Source organism: Oncorhynchus clarkii, unplaced genomic scaffold, assembly GCF_045791955.1.
Source record: "Oncorhynchus clarkii lewisi isolate Uvic-CL-2024 unplaced genomic scaffold, UVic_Ocla_1.0 unplaced_contig_754_pilon_pilon, whole genome shotgun sequence".
Taxonomy (NCBI): Eukaryota; Metazoa; Chordata; class Actinopteri; order Salmoniformes; family Salmonidae; genus Oncorhynchus; species Oncorhynchus clarkii.
In genome coordinates, this window is record NW_027258315.1 from 1,450 (window position 1) to 23,826 (window position 22,377).

The 22,377-nt window shown below is 43.4% G+C and overlaps 1 protein-coding gene across 1 annotated transcript; it reads left to right on the forward strand.

Moving 5' to 3' along the window:
- Window positions 1-641: 641 nt before the first annotated feature.
- On the forward strand, window positions 642-17,258 carry LOC139396618 (putative short-chain dehydrogenase/reductase family 42E member 2). Its single transcript, XM_071143576.1, has 11 exons — window positions 642-1,109; window positions 2,526-2,621; window positions 4,438-4,495; window positions 5,373-5,491; window positions 6,580-6,655; window positions 10,256-10,338; window positions 11,133-11,270; window positions 11,431-11,496; window positions 11,591-11,654; window positions 11,882-11,955; window positions 17,025-17,258. Exons 1-11 carry the CDS (start codon window positions 642-644, stop codon window positions 17,256-17,258), a joined length of 1,476 nt encoding a protein of 491 aa, XP_070999677.1.
- The last annotated feature ends 5,119 nt before the right edge of the window (window positions 17,259-22,377 follow it).

Here is a 22,377-nt window from a genome sequence, read left to right on the forward strand (position 1 = left end):
GGTACAGTAGGCCTATTTACCAAAGTCGTTTTAGTGACATAATTTACAATGGAAACTAATGTGGCAACCAGATCCGCGCATCACTGGGTAGGCCTATATTTTGGTTTATTCAGAAGGTTGATGGGATATTGTATGTTTCTTTTAAGACTGTTGTAAAATATGCAATATAATTGCACTAGAAAATAAAACATTTAAATCTGCGTATTTTGGCTGTGTATCAGTGTTTAAAACCCATACTTTCGACTCAACTTTGTCGTAGGAAATCACCAGTGTTGTATATAGAAGGAAATAGTATCACGGAACTAGTATTCTTACGCGACATTTGAGATAAAATAACTAGAGTTTGTGTCTGTATCTGCAGCGCTCTCCGAGATGAGTCAGTGTACAGACTGACTCACAGTCAAACTTGTTTTAGTCCTGTACTTTACTCTATTGATTACTCCTTCAAATGAATGAGTATTTCTTTGATATTTTTTTATAGTCTGGTCAATTAATTGGCAAAGAAAATGTTATTAGTTATATCCGATGAAGGTGGCTACTGTGTATCTTATGGACAATAGCTGTAATGATGAGGTAGCTACTATTTGAACCCCTGTCACTCACAGGGTTCCCGAATTCCATCTATCCCAAGAGGAGTCTGAATGGAGTTGTGTGGCCCCGGTATGAAGGACAACGGAGGCTCTCTGTGCCAGGTAGAGCAGCTGCCCTACCCCTGTGTCCCCCTGCCTGTCCCAGGAAGTGCTGGGTGCCGTATACAGGCTAATAGACACCTCCACAACCACCACCTCAACCATCAGCTCCAGTCCTGGGTGAGCCGACCAGCCCCAGACATAACCTCAACCCCAACTCCAGCCTCCCGACACAGGGCCAATGGGGTGGTGGGTGCCTGGTGCAGCAGCCCAGAGTGTCCAGCCTCCCGCCTGGATGAAGTGACTGATCAGGCCTTGAGAAGGGCAGGGATGGGGACAGGCAGGGTGCTGGTGACCGGGGGAGCAGGGTATTTCGGGTTGAGGCTGGGGAGAGCTCTGGTCAGCCAGGGAGTGTCTGTGGTGCTGCTGGATCTTCACAAGCCACAGTGGGATACTCCAGACGGTACTGTCTTCCATCAGGTAGGTAGAGTAGACGCACTAGTCACTTCGTGGCAAATCCTAACTTTCAACTTTCAAATGTTTACTTAGTATCTCACTGTCATCAATGCTTGACAAAGTTAAAGTTAAGATTCATCCCCCGTTGCTTTCCTTTTGCTCAGTGGTGGAAAAAGTACTAATTTGTTATACTTGAGTAAAAGTAAAGATACCTTAATAGAAAATGGCTCAAGTAAAAGTGAAAGTCACTCAGTAAAATACTACTTAAGTAAAAGTCTAAAAGTATTTGGTTTTAAATGTACTTAAGTATCAAAAGTAAATGGAACTGCTAAAATGTACTTAAGTCTCAAAAGTAAAAGTATAAACTATTTCAAATTCCGTATATTAAGCAAACCAGATGGCACAATTAAAAACATATATATATATTGACGGATAGCCAGGGTCACACTCCAACACTCAGACATCATTTACAAATGAAGCATTTGTGTTTAGTGAGTCCGCCAGATCAGCGGCAGTAGGGATGACCAGGGATGTTCTCTTGATAAGTGTGTGAATTGGGACCATTTTTCTATGAAAATGTAATGAGTACTTTTGGGTGTCAGGGAAAACGTATGGAGTAAAAAGTACATTATTTTCTTTAGGAACATAGTGAAGTAGAAGTAAAAAATTTGCCAAAATATTAATATTAATAGTAAAGTACAGATCCCCAATAAACAACTGAAGTAGTACTTTAAAGTTATTTTACTGAAGTACTTTACACCACTGCTTTTGTTTTTGATCATTGTTCCTAAATGATCACCGGTTTGAAATTCCCCCACTTGGTTTGTTAAGATTGTAATTGAAAAAGTAAAGAGAGAGAACACTGTATGTTATCAGGGGGATACATTGAAATTCAAGTGTCTTTAGTGTAGTATTTCTCCTCATATACCCCAGGGTAGACGGGGCTAATAAGGTTGGGTATACATGGCTCAGGTATAAAGACACAGGTCAGTGATCTAGTTGAGGGTGCCAGGTGTTGACTAGGACAGAAGGAGGCCAGGGCTCTGATTCAGGTTTCAGGTGCAGCCTTCATGGCACTTTAACTTAATTGTACTTACTAATCATTGGCTAATATATGGACATACCATGTACTATATGTTCAAGCTGTCATCTTACCCCGCAAGATAGTTCACTGTGAAAAGACGCCGGAGAGTTCCATAGCAGGAACTGGATGAATTATGTCAAATGTTTCCTCACATTACTGACACTTTAATATCAGAGTCGCTCTTTCTAATATGAATACAACAAAGGCTTGACTATTTCTAACATGAGACAGTTAGATCCGATGGTTTATCGTACTGTTATATTACATACTGTATAACAGTGAAGTACAGTCATAGGGTAGAGGAAAAAACACAGCATATCATTGTCTTTCATAATACTGATTTTGTTCCCTTGCAGAGCGACATCCGGGACTATGATTCTCTGTATAAGATCTGTGAGGGGGTCGACTGTATATTCCACACCGCTTCCTATGGGATGTCAGGCCCAGAACAGGTGAGTTCCTGAACAGATGGAGGGTAGAATTTAACCCTTCTACTTTCTTTATTAATTTAGCTGACTGGGAATGTAAACAATTCAAAGACCATCACTCATAGTCGCTGGTCTCCTGTAACACTGTTCCAAGAATACAGTACAGAGTAAATATTTTGTCTTAAATGCAACGACTTGAGTGGCGTGTGACAGAGATGGAAGGGATGCCTGTCTATGGGTTCCAGAGTAGGATAAATTATAACATATTGAATGGAGGCTTTGTTGGTGAAACTCAACTGTTCACATTGTAGTATCACCTGTGTCTCTAGTCCCTCTCTGCCTGATACTGAGTCTCTCTCTCTCACTCTGAAATATTTACAGTCAGCTAGGAGATGATTATGTAACTTAGAAAGCTTGTCTGTGTGTTTGGCTGGTGGGTAAGGACAGGCTGAAGGCAGTGGTCATATAGCAGGAGATTTACTAACTTTTTGAAGGGACTTTATAAAGGGTCCAGATCCAGCTGATTTGTAGGGATCCAGATTGTATAGCCCAGCTGATTTGTAGGGATCCAGATTGTATAGTCCAGCTGATTTGTAGGGATCCAGATTGTATAGCCCAGCTGATTTGTAGGGATCCAGATTGTATAGCCCAGCTGATTTGTAGGGATCCAGATTGTATAGCCCAGCTGATTTGTAGGGATCCAGATTGTATAGCCCAGCTGATTTGTAGGAACCAGATTGTATAGTCCAGCTGATTTGTAGGGATCCAGATTGTATAGCCCAGCTGATTTGTAGGGATCCAGATTGTATAGCCCAGCTGATTTGTAGGGATCCAGATTGTATAGCCCAGCTGATTTGTAGGGATCCAGATTGTATAGCCCAGCTGATTTGTAGGAACCAGATTGTATAGTCCAGCTGATTTGTAGGGATCCAGATTGTATAGTCCAGCTGATTTGTAGGGATCCAGATTGTATAGCCCAGCTGATTTGTAGGGATCCAGATTGTATAGCCCAGCTGATTTGTAGGGATCCAGATTGTATAGCCCAGCTGATTTGTAGGGATCCAGATTGTATAGCCCAGCTGATTTGTAGGGATCCAGATTGTATAGCCCAGCTGATTTGTAGGGATCCAGATTGTATAGCCCAGCTGATTTGTAGGAACCAGATTGTATAGCCCAGTTGATTTGTAGGGATCCACTTCGGCAAAGTGCTCTTATTCTCCATGGACTTTACAGTGTCCCAAAACTTTTTGGAATTAGTGCTACAGGATGCAAATTTCTGTTTGAAACTAACTGACTGTGTATATTGGTTCCTGACTTCCCTGAAAAGTTGCATATCCCGGGGGCTATTCGATGCTAATGCAGAACGCCACAGGATGTTTTTGTACTGGTCAAGGGCAGTCAAGTCTGGGGTGAACCAGGGGCTATATCTGTTCTTAGTTCTACATTGTTTTGAATGGGTTATGCTTATTTAAGATGGTGAGGAAAGCACTTTTGAAGAGCGACCAGGCATCCTCTACTGACGGGATGAGGTCAATATCCTTCCAGGATACCCGGGCCAGGTCGATTAGAAAGGCCTGCTTGCTGAAGTGTTTTAGGGAGCGTTTGACAGTGATGATGGGTGGTCGTTTGACTGCGGACCCATTACGGACGCAGGCAATGAGGCAGTGATCGCTCCGATCCTGGTTGAAGACAGCAAAGGTGTATTTAGAGGGCAAGTTGGTCAGGATGATATCTAAGAGGGTGCCCGTGGTTCCGGATTTAGGGTTACACATTAGTTACACATTACACATTAGTTCCCACACAAACCGTGTTAAAAGTTATTCTGTTCTGTGTCTCACAGCTGAGGAAAGAGCAGGTGGAGTCGGTCAACGTCGGAGGGACGAACAACGTCATTAATGGTAACAAGCTCCACTCCCTCCTCTCCTCCTTCCTCCCCTCTTCTTCCTCCCCTCACTCCTCCCCTCCCTCCTCCCCTCCCTCCTCACCTCACTCCTCCCCTCACTCCTCCCCTCCTTCCTCCCCTCACTCCTCCCTCCCTCCTCACCTCACTCCTCCCCTCACTCCTCCCCTCCTTCCTCCCCTCACTCCTGCCCTCACTCCTCCCCTCCTTCCTCCACTCACTCCTCCCCTCCTTCCTCCCCTCACTCCTCCCCTCCTTCCCTCACTCCTCCCCTCCTTCCTCCCCTCACTCCTCCCCTCCCTCCTCCCCTCCTTCCTCCCCTCCTTCCTCCCCTCCCTCCTTACCTCACTCTTCAACTATTGTCACACTCATCAGCTTCCCCTCTCCCACAGACAGGTAGACCGTTTCTTAGATTAACAACACATTCTTTACATTACATACAGTATTATCTTTGCACAACATACTGTTTGTAAATACCTTTTTATAGGCACAAGACGTCCTAGGAGGTGGAACATTTTTGGCCCTTCTTCGCAATAATGTGTAAACGTTTGGCCCCTATGATGAAATAGTGAAAGAGACCTGTTGAAGGGCTTCTAATGGGGTGCAGTGTAACAGTACAGCCATATATGAGCAGCCATAAAATACCTGCTAAATGTAGTTGGAGGTGGTGTAGAACAGTCTCCTTGTCCAAGACCTACAGACTTGTGTTAACTCCCAGAGCTAGGCCATGACTAGGCTTGAGCTCAGTGGGCTAATAGGCGTTTGAGTCATGACCCAGGTTTAGAAAATGAAATAAACTCCTAAATAAAAATGCGTTGTCAGTTAAATGACTTGGCCCAATGATAACCCTGTCTGTGTGTGTGTGCTTGTTTCAGTGTGTGTGGAGAAGGGCATCACCAGGCTGGTCTACACCAGTACGATCAACGTGACGTTTGCTGGCAAACCCATAGAGGAGGGCGACGAGGACTCATTGCCCTGTGTGCCCCTGGATATGGTGAGTAAGAACAGGATGTCCCAATGAGGAGCAGCTTTACTGTAGCCTGGGTAAACCAGACTGAATGATAGTGAGTGCAGCTTACTATCTGCTTTACCCAGGCTAGCTTTACTGTGTCTATATAGAATACGTGTTTGCTCTGGGTTGATGGAAACACAACTTTTTTGATCTTTTTTGATAGTTTACTTTTCATGTGGTACATACATTTGGTTAAAGGACTGGGCACCTTTGCTATGTGATGTTTTACAGTCAACCTTGAGTTTGAAGCTGACATGGTGTACATGACATCCAGAACCAGGCTGATAAAGGAAGCTCATGAATGTAATCTTCTCCCAGAGCTACTCCTTCCAGCTTACATGGCTGTGCATGACTGTATAAGTCCCGCATGAGTAGAGTTACACAGTTTAGGATAGCTTGAAGGCTCAAAGACTGTCAACCTGACACTGGTGGGGTGTGTGTAAGAGAGAGTGAGTGTGTGTGGTGTGTACAGTATGGGTGTCACACCTCTGACATGCATCTATCTTGCAACCCCTTCTGAAGGACATACAGGTAACTGCCCAAATAAAGGAAACAACAACATAAATGTATTAATTAATAGAGTGTTGAGCCACTCCGAGCTGCCAGAACAGCTTCAATGCTCCTTGGAATAGATTCTACAAGTGTCTGGAACTAAATTGGAGGGATGGAACACCATTCTTCCACGAGAAATTCCATATTTTGGTGTTTTGTTGATGGTGGTGGAAAACACTTGCCTGATGACTCAAACTGAATTCTTCCCCTGCTCTCATTCACTACATACTTCAGTCTGAGACTGCCATCAAAACAGCTCTGTATTTTTATACATAACCCTAAGCATGATGTGACGTTAATAGCTTAATTAACTCAGGAACCACACCTGTGTGGAAGCTCCTGCTTTAAATATACTTTGTATTCCTCATTTACTCAAGTGTTTCCTTTATTCTGGCAGTTACCTGTGCTTTCCTCAGCAGCAGCAGTAACAATGAATAGGTCCTCTGATGGCTATGTCTTAGGAAATAATAAAACACATGGATTGATATGAATATATATGATGCGTTCTGCTGTCCCAGCACATAGACCACTACTCCAGGACCAAATCTATCTCTGACCAGATGGTCCTAACAGCCAATGGACGCTCACTCAAAGGTAAGAGACCCTAGAAATAGAATGAAGATATACAGTATTAGATCTATTATTTTACAGTTTTTTTCGATTGCTAAACGACAGTGGACACAACTGGAGTCACATGTGCAAAACTCTAACTACAGTCTACACAGCAGCAGTTCATGTGGACCAAACTCTAGTTCGTTTTTCATTGCTTGAACACAGTTTTCAAAACTCTACACACTTATCCCATGACTTTAACCACAACCTGCACAACACTGTGGATTTACAGCACTTTGTTCAAATGCTAACACACTGCTGTCAAAACTGTGAACCACACATTCAAAACGGAATAGATTTCAGCCTTGTGCCTTTCAAACACTGCTGATTGCAATTTCAGCTGAAAGGCTAAGCAGGTGTCTTGTTTTAGACTTGTTAGTGAACACACACACATATTACAGTATATATAGGTAGAGCTCAGAAAGACTCATTTTGGAAATGGAACAAGGAAGATGGGTTCGTGGAGGGAGAAGGGTGGCAGGGAGAGGGCGGATGCGTGGAGGAAGACAAAGAAGACAAAGAGCTGTTATTTCAGATGAAATAAGGGCTACACTTATAGACCATGTCGTGAACCATGGTCTCTCATTGAGGGTGCAACCCAATCTGCAAAGATTCACAGTGGCATATGTAATGCGAATTTTCCATCATGCAAACAGGTGAGAGTTACATCCTTACAGTAAATGAAAACATTACAGGAATCTATTTTGTATTGTAATTATAGAATATTTACACAGATATATATTACAGTAAGTTTGACTGTAAAATATATTTTTACAACAGGACCCAAAGGCTGCCCCCAACAGGGGGAAGAGGAACAATATTTTCAGATGCGCAGGAAAATGCTATTGTTGACATGGTTGTTGTCAACAATGCAATAAAACTGCGGGAGATTCAAGATAGAGTGCTGGCTGATAATGATATATTTGAAAATGTTAATTCTGTCAGCACAACAACTATTGCTCGAGTCCTAAAGAAACACCAAGTTACAATGAAACAGTTATACACTGTACCGTTCGAGAGAAACAGTGAACGGGTAAAAGAGCAAAGATACCAATATGTCCAGGTAAGACGTCTGAGGTTACGTACACAGCTATACAAAATATTTACAGTAAAAAAAAATACTAGCATTTCTACAGTAAAACTGTGCACTTACTGTTTTTCAGAGAGTAATGGAGGTGGAAGCACTGGAAAGACCACATTCATTTGTATTTATCGATGAAGCTGGATTTAACCTTGCCAAAAGACGGCGCAGAGGAAGGAATGTTATAGGTCAAAGGGCCACTGTGGAGGTTCCAGGCCAAAGGGGGGGGAATATCACCATGTGTGCTGCAATGGCCAATGATAGTTTGCTTCTCAACACACCACTCATTGGCCCATACAACACAGAAAGGCTTATAGCTTTCCTAGAACAGCTCTATGCTCAGCTAGTGCCAGCAGAACAGGGGGAGCCAGTAAGAAACCCCCAAGTTTTTGTCATAGTTTGCGATAACGTTGCTTTTCACCACTCTGCAGCTGTCACAGATTGGTTTGCAGCACATCACAGATTTATGGTTTTGTACCTGCCTGCATATTCACCCTTCCTCAACCCAATAGAGGAGTTTTACTCTGCCTGGAGGTGGAAAGTGTTTGGTCACCACCCACATGACCAAATGTCTCTTTTGGAAGCCATGCGTGCCGGATGTGAGGACACGAGTCCAGAGGACTGCCAGGGATGGATAAGGCACTCCAGAAGGTTCTTCCCCAGGTGCATGGCAAGAGAAAACATTAGATGTGATGTTGAAGAAAACCTGTGGCCTGATGCTAGAGAGAGGCAGGATTAGCCCCTCAATTATTTGTTCGAATTACAGTATGTACTTTTAGTTTCTACCTTTTTTTCTCATTACTGTAATTCCGTAAATTACTACAGACTATTGAAGCAAACTGCTCATTTTCATTTACCTTAAAGAATTGTTATGTTCTAAAAATGTTAATAAATCATGTGAAAGAATGTCACTCTTTTCTTTGAAGAAAATATTACTTTGTATGAAGTCACTGAAATTGTTCAAACTGTAAAGATGAAAAGTTTGTATTTTCTGTATTGGTGTTTGATGCTAGTGTTTTTACTCTCAGTGTGTTCTGAGTGACAGTGTGTGTTATCTCAGTGAGGGTTGTGCATAGTGTTTGGCTGCACTGAGCGTGTTTTGAGCCATGTGTTAAGAGTTGTGTTGCTTGGAATGAGTTTTGCAGGTGATGTGAACTGTTTAGCTCAGGTGACTGTTGGTAGTGCAGACTGTAGTTAGAGTTTTGCACATGTGACTCCAGTTGTGCCCACTGTCGTTTAGCAATCGAAAAAAACTGTAATTCTGTGTCAATGGCAGAGACACTGTGACTTTGTCTGGCATGGTCTTGAGGTGATAGGATGGGGGCTACTTACAGCATCAAGACAGTGATGATATCCTCAAATGGAAATGGTGTGTTCAGGTCCTTGACATTGTCTTATGATTCTCAGTGTGTATGAATGGATGCTGTATGTTTCCACAGCCAAACTCTGTGTGTGTGTGTGTGTGTGTGTGTGTGTGTGTGTGTGTGTGTGTGTGTGTGTGTGTGTGTGTGTGTGTGTGTGTGTGTGTGTGTGTGTGTGAGTGTGTGTGAGTGTGTGTGAGTGTGTGTGTGTGTGTGTGTGTGTGTGTGTGTGTGTGTGTGTGTGTGTGTGTGTGTGTGTGTGTGTGTGTGTGCTTGTGTGTATTTGTGAGTGAGTGAGGTTGGCTTGGAAACCAAGCTTTCCATGTGTGTGCAACCTAATCCAACTGGACCTGCTGACACCAGTTCAATTTAGAGCTGGAAAGCACAATGCCACTTGAGACTGGAGAGCAGTGTTCACCTGACACCGTTTTGTCTCAAGCAACACACACACAGGGATGTACTTACACACACAGAGACACACAGTTAGTAGCAGTAGTACCAGACATGCAGTACAGACTCTCGTCACAGACAGATGTCAGGTACATGCTTACTGTAAAACTGACAGTCAGAATCACAGGAGACATTAATACACACACAATGTTTACATTAACATAAACCCATGTACAGTTCATCTCTCTCAAAGGTGTGTAGGAATTATCTTACTGCGTTAGTGTGATTCCAGTGAGTACTTGGTTAAATAGGTGTGATGCCTTCAGCCCCTCCTTGGGGGAAACCTAACCCCCTATCTATGACCACTTATTTATATATTAAATGAAGCTAGGAGCATGGCGCTATGTCATTATATATTAAACTAAGCTAGGAGCATGGCGCTATGTCATTACTGGACCATTCATGCATTTATTAAGACGGGATGTAGAGGAAATATATTAACACTGTAAGATGGGTTCAGGTTGAAGCAAAGGTTAGCATATTATATATGTTGATGAACTATTACTACTACTTACATACAGTATTACAGTAACCTACATACATTTGCATAGTACACTATCTTGCAGTTAAGTGGAATTTACATTTCTAGACTGAGTTATAAGTAATTACACGGTGGAATAACTCATTTGTAACAAACTTTCAGTGTTGCCAGATTTACTTCATTATTCAATGCCATTCTCTTCTTTAAAGGTGGGGGTCTCTTGCAGACCTGTGTTCTGAGACCCTCAGGCATCTACGGGCCAGAAGAGAGACGACACCTACACAGGGTTATGGTGAGTGTCCGTACACCTACCTACCACATAGAATCACAATGAAAAGAACTGAGACATTTCTACATTCCACCTGATTTGTCACTTTCCATCCAAGACGTCGGCACCATAGGGATAAATGTCTGTGTACTATTTCATTGTGTGGGTGGCACAATAAAATGACAGCCCAGTCTCATTGCCCTTCTGTCAGGTATAGAGGTTCTCTTAGGGTTTAGATCGGCTGGCAGAATGTGTACCTGGTGAGGATATATTATTAATGGACCCTCTTAAGGTATCCTGTTTCACCCCTCTCTCTCTCTCCCCTGGGGAGAATGTAGGGAAGGAATACTCTATGCTGGGCTGGGTTGAACAGGGCTGGGATGCTGCAGTTCCTGGTTCACTATAGGGAAAGCTGCTTAGAGGCCTTTTAATCTTTCTTCCCCTAATACAGTTTACCTCTCCCCTCACTCAATGTCAGACCATTGTACACACACAAACCCATGCATGCCTTGACACACGTACACAACCCCAAACACACTCACATGAGAACAGACATACTCTCAGCACAACAATACAGTCTAACCTAGACTGTATCTGTATCTGTATCTCTCTTGCTCTCTCTTGCTCTCTCTCTCTCTCGCTCTTGCTCTCTCTCGCTCTTGCCCTCTCTCTTGCTCTCTCTCTCTCACTCTTGCTCCCTCTCTCTCGCTCTTGCTCGCTCTCTCTCTCTCTTGCTCTCTCTCTCTCTTGCTCTCTCTCTCTCTTGCGCTCTCTCTTGCTCTCTCTCTCTCTCTCCACTTCTTCTTCTCTCTCCCCAGGTGAATGTGGAGCGCCGGTTGTTCAGTTTTAGCTTTGGAAACCGCCAGGCCAAGATGAACTGGGTCCATGTGGACAACCTGGTGTTGGCCCACATCCTGGCTGCTGAGAGCCTCACACCCAAGAGGAACTGTGTGGCTGTGAGTTTACTACTACTCACCATCTCCATGGATACCAATGATCGTTTCAGCACTTGTTTGTTCTACCTTCAAGTGGTATTTGTAGACATTGTACATATTTAGGCCTGTGTGTGTTTGGGGTGGGGGTGTATACATAGTAATATCAACCTTTCTCCCTCAGAGTGGACAGGCCTACTTCATCAATGACGGGGAATCTGTCAACCTGTTTGAATGGTTAACACCACTGGTGAGTAACTCTATATATTCTTTGGGTGATTAACACATATAGTTAATCTTGTTTTGGTCTTTGATATCCCCTCTGTCTTTCCCCTCCTCTCTAGTTTGAGAAGCTGGGGTACAGCCGACCGTTGATACACTTGCCTGTCTCACTGGTCTATTCAGCAGGTAGGAGACACAAACGGGCACGCATTCACACACACACATACACGCACGCACACACACAAATACCCACGCTGCTGTAACAGGACGCTGATCATGCCCAACACCAGCCACAATCTGTCAGGATACACACCAGTTTCATACTTGCCAAACTGTTGTAATAGTACGCTGCTCGTAGCTCAGACCTGCCATGCTGCTGTCTTCCCTCCTCATCTGAGGTGTGTATTTCACAGCCATTCTGATGGAATGTTTACACCTGGCTCTGAGGCCAATAGTGGAGATCCCTCTGCTCTTCACCAGAAATGAGGTAAGCGTACAGCTATGTATCTACAGTACCTATCTACTACTTACATACCTATCTATATGTACCTGCCTGTCTGGCTGCCTACCTGCCTACCTACCTACCTTCATAGCGCTTTCATAGCGCTTTCTACACCTAACACCTCTACACCTCTACACCTAACCCCTCTTCTCACTTCTCACCCATTTTTACTCTGCCTTTTTACCCATTCTTCTTCTTTCCTCCTTTCTCCCTTCTCAGTTTTACATTGCAGCCAAGCACTGATGTGAGGACCAACCTTCCTCACCACACTTGCAAGAAAACGTTGTTGGATCAGGGTCAATCAAAAATGAGAGATTTCATGAATTCGTTGGAAGATGGAGAAACGATGCTTCTTTATACTGTTTGCCAAGAGAGGTACTGATGAGACCATTTAGAAGCAGTCAGGAGAGGTACTGATGAGCCCATTTAGAAGCAGCCAGGAGAGGTACTGATGAGCCCATTTAGAAGCAGTCAGGAGAGGTACTGATGAGCCCATTTAGAAGCAGTCAGGAGAGGTACTGATGAGCCCATTTAGAAGCAGTCAGGAGAGGTACTGATGAGCCCATTTAGAAGCAGCCAGGAGAGGTACTGATGAGCCCATTTAGAAGCAGTCAGGAGAGGAACTGATGAGCCCATTTAGAAGCAGTCAGGAGAGGAACTGATGAGCCCATTTAGAAGCAGTCAGGAGAGGAACTGATGAGCCCATTTAGAAGCAGTCAGGAGAGGTACTGATGAGCCCATTTAGAAGCAGTCAGGAGAGGTACTGATGAGCCCATTTAGAAGCAGTCAGGAGAGGAACTGATGAGCCCATTTAGAAGCAGTCAGGAGAGGTACTGATGAGCCCATTTAGAAGCAGTCAGGAGAGGTACTGATGAGCCCATTTAGAAGCAGTCAGGAGAGGAACTGATGAGCCCATTTAGAAGCAGCCACGAGAGGTACTGATGAGCCCATTTAGAAGCAGTCAGGAGAGGAACTGATGAGCCCATTTAGAAGCAGTCAGGAGAGGTACTGATGAGCCCATTTAGAAGCAGTCAGGAGAGGAACTGATGAGCCCATTTAGAAGCAGTCAGGAGAGGTACTGATGAGCCCATTTAGAAGCAGTCAGGAGAGGAACTGATGAGACCATTTAGAAGCAGTCAGGAGAGGAACTGATGAGCCCATTTAGAAGCAGTCAGGAGAGGAACTGATGAGCCCATTTAGAAGCAGTCAGGAGAGGAACTGATGAGCCCATTTAGAAGCAGTCAGGAGAGGTACTGATGAGCCCATTTAGAAGCAGTCAGGAGAGGAACTGATGAGCCCATTTAGAAGCAGTCAGGAGAGGTACTGATGAGCCCATTTAGAAGCAGTCAGGAGAGGAACTGATGAGCCCATTTAGAAGCAGTCAGGAGAGGTACTGATGAGCCCATTTAGAAGCAGTCAGGAGAGGAACTGATGAGACCATTTAGAAGCAGTCAGGAGAGGAACTGATGAGACCATTTAGAAGCAGTCAGGAGAGGAACTGATGAAACCATTGAGACGCAGTCAGGAGAGGAACTGACGAGACCATTGAGATGCAGTCAGGAGAGGAACTGACGAGACCATTGAGATGCAGTCAGGAGAGGAACTGATGAGACCATTGAGACGCAGTCAGGAGAGGAACTGACGAGACCATTGAGATGCAGTCAGGAGAGGAACTGACGAGACCATTGAGATGCAGTCAGGAGAGGAACTGATGAGACCAATTAGATGCAGTCAGGAGAGGAACTGATGAGACCATTGAGATGCAGTCAGGAGAGGAACTGATGAGACCATTGAGATGCAGTCAGGATAGGAACTGATGAGACCATTGAGATGCAGTCAGGAGAGGAACTTATGAGACCATTGATGAGACTATTGAGATGCAGTCAGGAGAGGAACTGATGAGACCATTGAGATGCAGTCAGGAGAGGAACTGATGAGACCATTGAGATGCAGTCAGGATAGGAACTGATGAGACCATTGAGATGCAGTCAGGAGAGGAACTTATGAGACCATTGATGAGACTATTGAGATGCAGTCAGGAGAGGAACTGATGACTTGTCTTTTCAAATGAAATATATCTGAATACTTACTTCAAATGTATGTGAAAGTAATTAAGATAGTTGAAATAGTATTTGAACCCAGGTCTGATGTCACACATCTCCGACCTTTCAAGGTCTGTAAAAGGAGGTAGAAAAATATGTTTTTGGAATGGAAAGCAGCCATACTGATGGCAGTAGTATTGCATACATCCTGCCCTGGCACTGAGGAGGGCCCGAGGAGCTGTTTGTAGTAGGAGCTGCTATCTGTCGTACCCAAGAAGGTATTACTTCATGAATGTGTGATGAGACAGAAACCAAAGCCGTACCCACAGGGCTGCTGGTCCAGGAACTGCTTCAGTCAGACATTCTGGCGGCTGCCACCGGGAGATCGATAATTGTCCTGTGAATAAAATATTAGCCTGTTGTGTGTATTTCTCCTGGAAGGGTGGGATGGAGTAGGGAGAAGTTTCCCCATAATCACTGATCCAGGGTCAGACATTATTTTACTCCTCATAGGATTGTCTGTGACTTACAGTAAGGTAATCCTAGATCTGTGCTTAGAGCCAACATCTACCCCTATTGACTGGGTCAGGAAGTTCAACACTGGGGACACAGGAACTGACCTCATTGAAGGCTCAACACCAACTAGTTCCCTTGCTTTAGGGTTATCTCCTAACCTGAACCATTACTGGACAACATCACGACTCTGCTCAACGGTCCTGTTGCTGGGCTAACAGGAGACAGCAGTCAGTGGTCCGTCAGAGACAGACAGGTGTACAGAGATACATACATGCTAAGTCTCTAAAGGGTAAATCCATTTGAATTCAATCGCTGTTGTTTTAAACACAACATTCCATACATGTTTGCCCATGGAAGAAGTGGTCAGAAAGTGACTTTTTAGACATGAATACCAAAACATTCAAAAGATCCACTACATGACCAAAAGTAACATTCCAAAGGTGTTCAATGGGGTTGAGGTCAGAGCTCTGTGCAGGCCAGTCAAGTTCTTCCACACCGATCTTGACAAACAATTTCTGTATGGACCTCGCGTTGTGCATGGGGGCATTGTCATGCTGAAACAGGAAAGGGCCTTCCCCAAACTGTTGCCACAAAGTTGGAAGCTATAGTTTTAAATTGTCCCTTCACTGGAACTAAGTGGCCTAGCACAAACCATGAAAAACAGCCCCAGACCGTTATTCCTCCTCCACCAAACTTTACAGTTGGCACTATGCATTGGGGCAGGTAGCGTTCTCCTGGCATTCATCAAACACAGATTTGTCCTTTGGACTGTCAGATGGTGAAGTGTGATTCATCACTCCAGAGAACACGTTTCAACTGCTCCAGAGTCCAATGGCAGCGAGCTTTACACCACTCCAGCCATCTCTTTGCATTGTGCATGGTGATCTTAGGCTTGTGTGCGGCTGCTTGGGCCATGGAAACCCATTTCATGAAGCTCCAGACGAATAGTTATTGTGCTGACGTTGCTTCCAGAGACAGTTTGGAACTCGGTAGTGAGTGTTGCAACCGAGGACAAAAGATTTATATGCGCTACACACTTCAGCACTCGGCGGTACCGTTCGGTGAGCTTTTGTGGCCTACCACTTTGTTGCTGAGCCGTTGTTGCTCCTAGACGTTTCCACTTCACAATAACAGCACTTACAGTTCTTGCAGGGAATAAATTTGACGAACTGACTTATTGGAAAGGTGGCATCCTATGATGATGCAACGTTGAAAGTCACTGAGCTCTTCAGTAAGGCCATTCTACTGCCAATGTTTGTCTATGGAGATTGCATGGCTGTATGCTGAATTTTACACACCTGTCAGCAACAGGTGTGGCTGAAATAGCCAAATCCACTATTTTGAAGGGGTGTCCACATACCTTTGTATATATAGTGTAAAAGTGTTCAAGGTTAAGCATACCAGACCATACCATGAGACATCCATGTCTTCATCACTGGAAAAGATAAACGGTTGAGATTGATATTATTTAAAAGCTTATGAAAAGGGTTGTCAAACTATTTCATAATTTCTTTCACAAGTATAGTTTTTAATGGTGGGCACAACACAAAAATCTCAGATTATGTAAATAGGGTCTGAACCGCAACATATGCAGATATTTAGACAATTGACATTAATGGTTAAGAAATAGAAAAATATATTATAAAAAAACATTATTATTATTATTATTCAATAGTTTGAAATCCTGTTCATGAGCTTTTAAATGATTTGAATCTCAACCGTTTATCTTTTCCAGTGATGAAGACATGGATGTCTCATGGTATGGTGGGGTGTGCAAAAGGGGGCAACTTGGAGCAACTTTATATCTTGAATGTTTTTACATTCAGGTTCAAAAAGTATCTTTCTGAGAACTTGTATGGAAGGCAAATATGTATGGAAGGTTTTGTTCACATCAAAAGGGGTGCTGTCAAAAAGTGAATTAAAATGGATTTACCCCAGCGAGACAATAGGAAACTTGTTGAATCTCTGTGTTACACTGAGCCACCGGGTTTGTCTGAGAGCTTCTGTCACTACAGGTATTTTCCATGCAGACATTGTATCCTCTGTGCAGTAAGGGGATATAGGGACCAGCGAGACATCCTTCACACGGGGGGGGCAGGATGTTGGTAAACTGAGGTTATTCAAAGACATTAGCATGGAGTCAAACTCCCTTGAAGCTCCAGAGCTCCTAACCTGCCTCCCAGGCTGTACTGAGCGCTATGCCCATCTTAGAGCACCCTGATTGGGCAAGAGTGAAGGAGTGTTGTTGAGTTTGTTAAGCTGCCTTCGTGGCAAAGAGGTGGGGGCGAGAGACAGGGGCACAGTACAGACCACTAACACTCTTCTCCTTAACAGCTTGTTTAACTCTATTTCCTTTAACTGGGTGTTGGGTGCCAGTCTGTTTCTGCTTTAACCAACGGGTCAAGTCTTAACAACCAAGACAGTTAACTTTGTTGAATGCAGAGACAGTCAGGTACCTAACAACCATTTCCCTGAATCTTTTCTGCATCCTCTTAGGTGAGGAACATTGCAGTGAGCCACACCTTTAAGATCGAGAAGGCCCGTCGAGACCTGGGCTACTGCCCCAGACGCTACAGCCTGGGGGACTCAGTGGACCAGTACATACGGTCCCGACCATCCCGCTCCAGGCCCTCCCCCCTAGGCCCCTCTCGGACTGTTCCCCTGCTCCTGCTGGTGTTGGGGTTCAGCCTGGCTGTCCTCCTACTTTGCTCCTGGCCCTGGGATCACTAGGTAGCTACTGTGGCTAAAACTTAAGTAACAGCCCACTAAGACCCAACCCAAATCAAACACAGCTAATGCACTCACTAATACGTTTTATTTGTTAGCCGCCTTTCTGGACACCTATGGTCTTGGCCTTACATCAAGCTAAAAGCAATGATAGAAAGCATGCATAGTGTACATCTAGATACACATAGAAGACCACATGAATATAACACATACTGTTGACCAAATGCTAGCAACTCCGCCCTTCTATAATGTTTATCATGGTATATCATGTTATCATACAGTTGACTAAGGCTGTAGATGGATGATTATCAAATGTATAGTATGTAGAATATTTGAAATAATATGGTGCTTTGTTCAAACCCTATTGCCTTCCATAGTGCGGAGTATATCATATATCTGGGTTTATTTTCTTGAGAAAGAGGTTCTAATATATTGAACCAGAGAATCATAATGTGAATACAGTACAGTACAGTACAGACTTAAAAAGTACTACATGGTATGACTTTCTGTGAAATTAGAAATTTAACATTTTATTGGACTGAAGTGAAAACTGAAGTTTTAGTAAAAAGGATTCCTCTTTGCATTGATGTTTATATACTGTATATATATATATATATATACAGTCCCAGTCAAATGTTTAGAACACCTACTCATTCAAGGGTTTTTCTTTATTTTTACATTGTACAATAATAGTGAAGACATCAAAACTATGAAATATCACATATGGAGATCAACCAAATTGAGAAGACTGCTGTGTCTTTGTGAAACGCAGAGTAGGTGAATGGATGATCTCCGCATGTGTGGTTCCCACCATGAAGCATGGAGGAGGAGGTGTGAGGGTGTGGGGGTGCTTTGCTGGTGACAATGTCTGTGATTAATTTAGAATTTAATGCACACTTAACCAGCATGGCTACCACAGCACTCTGCAGCGATACGCCATCCCATCTGGCTTGTGCATAGTGGGACTATCATTTGTTTTTCAACAGGACAATGACCTAACACACTTCCAGGCTGTGTAAGGGCTATTTAACCAAGGCCTCTACAATCCCCCGACCTCAACCAATTTGAGATGGTTTGGTTTGGGATGAGTCGGACCGCAGAGTGTAGGAAAAGCAGCCAACAAGTGCTCAGCTGTTGGAAAAGCATTCCAGGTGAAGCTGATTGAGAGAATGCCAGGAGTGTGCAAAGCTGTCATCAAGGCAAACGGTGGCTACTTTGAAGAATCTCAAATATAAAATGTATTTTGATTTGTTTAGCACTTTTATGGTTACTACGTGATTCCATGTGTTATTTCATAGTTCTGATGTCTTCACTATTATTATACAATGTAGAAAATATGAAAAATAAATAAAAATAAAGAACAACACTTGAATGAGTAGGTGTGTCCAAACTTTTGACTGGTGCTGTATATATATATAAATATGTTGATTGTCATTCATAATAATGCATGCCCCCCCCCCCCCCCTCATCTTCTTTGGTGAGGGATTTGTTGTGATTCACATTTAGTCTGTAGGATTAAATCAACCAGTCATAGTCATTTTATAAGCTTTTGGGAAAAAGAGAAAGCCTTTCTATGTTGAATGCCAATTACTATTTTGTATTAAGAATAGTTTTTATGTTTATGGTGTGTATCTGAGAAATATTTAATTGCTCCCAGTGCTCTTCCAATTTTCTTCAATTCAAATATTGCAATATGAAACAGATATTAAATAATATGTTTTGCTGAATGACATGAACAGAAATAAAGCCTTACTAAACACAACTGTTTGTCGTTTTGTGACAATGGGACAGAAAGTCATCAAATCTGATTTTTAGCCTAACCCTAACCTTAACCCGTACCGTGACCACACTGCTAACCCTAATGCATAAACCTAACCTTAAATTAAGACCAAAAATTGGTTTTACAAGTGGTGGAAAAATTACTCAATTGTCATACTTGAGTAAAAGTAAAGATACCTTAATAGAAAATGACTCAAGTAAAAGTGAAAGTCACCTAGTAAAATACTACTTGAGTAAACGTCTAAAAGGGTTTGGTTTTAAATATACTTAAGTATCAAAAGTAAAAGTACAATCCATTTCTAATTCCTTACATTAATTAAAGCAGATGGCACCATTTTCTTTTTTTTCTTTTCTTTTTTTTTCTTTTCTTTTTTCTTTCACCTTTATTTAACCAGGTAGGCCAGTTGAGAACACCTTTATTTAACCAGGTAGGCTAGTTGAGAACACCTTTATTTAACCAGGTAGGCTAGTTGAGAACACCTTTATTTAACCAGGTAGGCTAGTTGAGAACACCTTTATTTAACCAGGTAGGCTAGTTGAGAACACCTTTATTTAACCAGGTAGGCTAGTTGAGAACACCTTTATTTAACCAGGTAGGCTAGTTGAGAACACCTTTATTTAACCAGGTAGGCTAGTTGAGAACACCTTTATTTAACCAGGTAGGCCAGTTGAGAACACCTTTATTTAACCAGGTAGGCTAGTTGAGAACACCTTTATTTAACCAGGTAGGCTAGTTGAGAACACCTTTATTTAACCAGGTAGGCTAGTTGAGAACACCTTTATTTAACCAGGTAGGCTAGTTGAGAACACCTTTATTTAACCAGGTAGGCTAGTTGAGAACACCTTTATTTAACCAGGTAGGCTAGTTGAGAACACCTTTATTTAACCAGGTAGGCTAGTTGAGAACACCTTTATTTAACCAGGTAGGCTAGTTGAGAACACCTTTATTTAACCAGGTAGGCTAGTTGAGAACACCTTTATTTAACCAGGTAGGCTAGTTGAGAACACCTTTATTTAACCAGGTAGGCTAGTTGAGAACACCTTTATTTAACCAGGTAGGCTAGTTGAGAACACCTTTATTTAACCAGGTAGGCTAGTTGAGAACACCTTTATTTAACCAGGTAGGCTAGTTGAGAACACCTTTATTTAACCAGGTAGGCTAGTTGAGAACACCTTTATTTAACCAGGTAGGCTAGTTGAGAACACCTTTATTTAACCAGGTAGGCTAGTTGAGAACACCTTTATTTAACCAGGTAGGCTAGTTGAGAACACCTTTATTTAACCAGGTAGGCCAGTTGAGAACACCTTTATTTAACCAGGTAGGCTAGTTGAGAACACCTTTATTTAACCAGGTAGGCTAGTTGAGAACACCTTTATTTAACCAGGTTGGCTAGTTGAGAACACCTTTATTTAACCAGGTAGGCCAGTTGAGAACACCTTTATTTAACCAGGTAGGCTAGTTGAGAACAAGTTCTCATTTACAACTGCGACCTGGCCAAGATAAATCAAAGCACTGCAACAGAAACATCAACGCCAAGTTACACATGGAATAAACAAGCGTACAGTCAATAACATAATAGAAAAAAAGAAAGTCTATATACAGTGTGTGCAAATGGATTGGGCGGGCTATTTACAGATGGACTATGTACAGCTGCAGCGATCGGTTAGCTGCTCAGATAGCTGAAATTTAAAGTTAGGGAGGGAAATGTAAGTCTCCAGCTTCAGCGATTTTTGCAATTCGTTCCAGTCACTGGCAGCAGAGAACTGGAAGGAAAGGCGGCCAAAGGAGGTGTTGGCTTTGGGGATGACCAGCGAGATATACCTGCTGGAGCGCGTGCTACGGGTGGGTGTTGTTATCGTGATCAGTGAGCTGAGATAAGGCGGAGCTTTACCTACCATAGACTTATAGATGACCTGGAGCCAGCGGGTCTGGCGACGAATATGTAGCGAGGGCCAGCTGACTAGAGCATACAGGACGCAGTGGTTGGTGGTATAAGGCGCTTTGGTAACAAAACGGATGGCACTGTGATAGACTACATCCAATTTGCTAATTAGAGTATTGGAAGCTATTTTGTAGATGACATCGCCGAAGTCGAGGATCGGTAGGATAGTCAGTTTTACTAGGGTAAGTTTGGCGGCGTGAGTGAAGGAGGCTTAGTTGCGAAATAGAAAGCCGATTCTAGATTTGGTTTTGGATTCGAGATGTTTGATATGAGTCTGGAAGGAGAGTTTACCGTCTAGCCAGACACCTAGGTATTTGTAGTTGTCCACGTATTCTAGGTCAGAACCGTCCAGAGTAGTGATGCTAGTCGGGCTGGCGGGTGGGTGTGGGCAGCAAACGGTTGAAAGCATGAATTTGGTTTTACTGGCGTTTAAGAGAAGTTGGAGACCACGGAAGGAGTGTTGTATGGCATTGAAGCTCGTTTGGAGGTTAGTTAACACAGTGTCCAAAGAAAGGCCAGATGTATACAGAATGGTGTCGTCTGCGTAGAGATGGATCAGGGAATCACCCGCAACAAGAGCGACATCGTTGATATATACAGAGAAAAGAGTCAACCCGGGAATTGAACCCTGTGGTACCCCCATAGAGACTGCCAGAGGTCCGGACAACAGGCCCTCCGATTTGACACACTGAACTCTGTCTGAGAAGTAGTTGATGAACCAGGCGAGGCAGTCATTTGAGAAACCAAGGCTATTGAGTCTGCCGATAAGAATACGGTGATTGACAGAGTCGAAAGCTTTGGCCAGGTCGGTGGAGACAGCTGGACAGTACTGTCTTTTATCGATGGCGGTTATGATATCATTTAGTACCTTGAGCATGACTGAGGTGCACCCATGACCAGCTCGGAAACCGGATTGCACAGTGGAGAAGGTACGTTGGGATTTGAAATGGTCAGTGATCTGTTTATTAACTTGGCTTTCGAAGACTTTAGAAAGGCAGAGCGGGATGGATATAGGTCTATAACAGTTTAGGTCTAGAGTGTCACCCCCTTTGAAGAGGGGGATGACCGCTGCAGCTTTCCAATCTTTGGGGATCTCGGACGATACGATAGAGAGTTTGAACAGACTGGTAATAGGGGTTGCAACAATGGCAGTGGATCATTTTAGAAAGAGAGGGTCCAGATGGTCTAGCCCAGCTGATTTGCACGGGTCCAGGTTTTGCAGCTCTTTCAGAACATCTGCTATCTTTATTTGGGTGAAGGAGAAGCTGGGGAGGATTGGGCAAGTAGCTGCGAGGGGTGCGGAGCTGTTGGCCGGGTTTGGGGTAGCCAGGAGGAAAGCATGGCCAGCCGTAGAGAAATGCTTATTGAAATGTTCGATTATCATGGATTTATCAGTGGTG

Bases quoted from the DNA above. Each gene is read 5' to 3' on its own strand.
- LOC139396618 (XM_071143576.1), top strand. From the start codon at position 642: ATGGAGTTGTGTGGCCCCGGTATGAAGGACAACGGAGGCTCTCTGTGC. The intron at 1,110-2,525 runs GTAGGTAGAGTA...GTTCCCTTGCAG, and splicing joins ACGGTACTGTCTTCCATCAG to AGCGACATCCGGGACTATGA. The intron at 11,655-11,881 runs GTAGGAGACACA...TGTATTTCACAG, and splicing joins CTCACTGGTCTATTCAGCAG to CCATTCTGATGGAATGTTTA.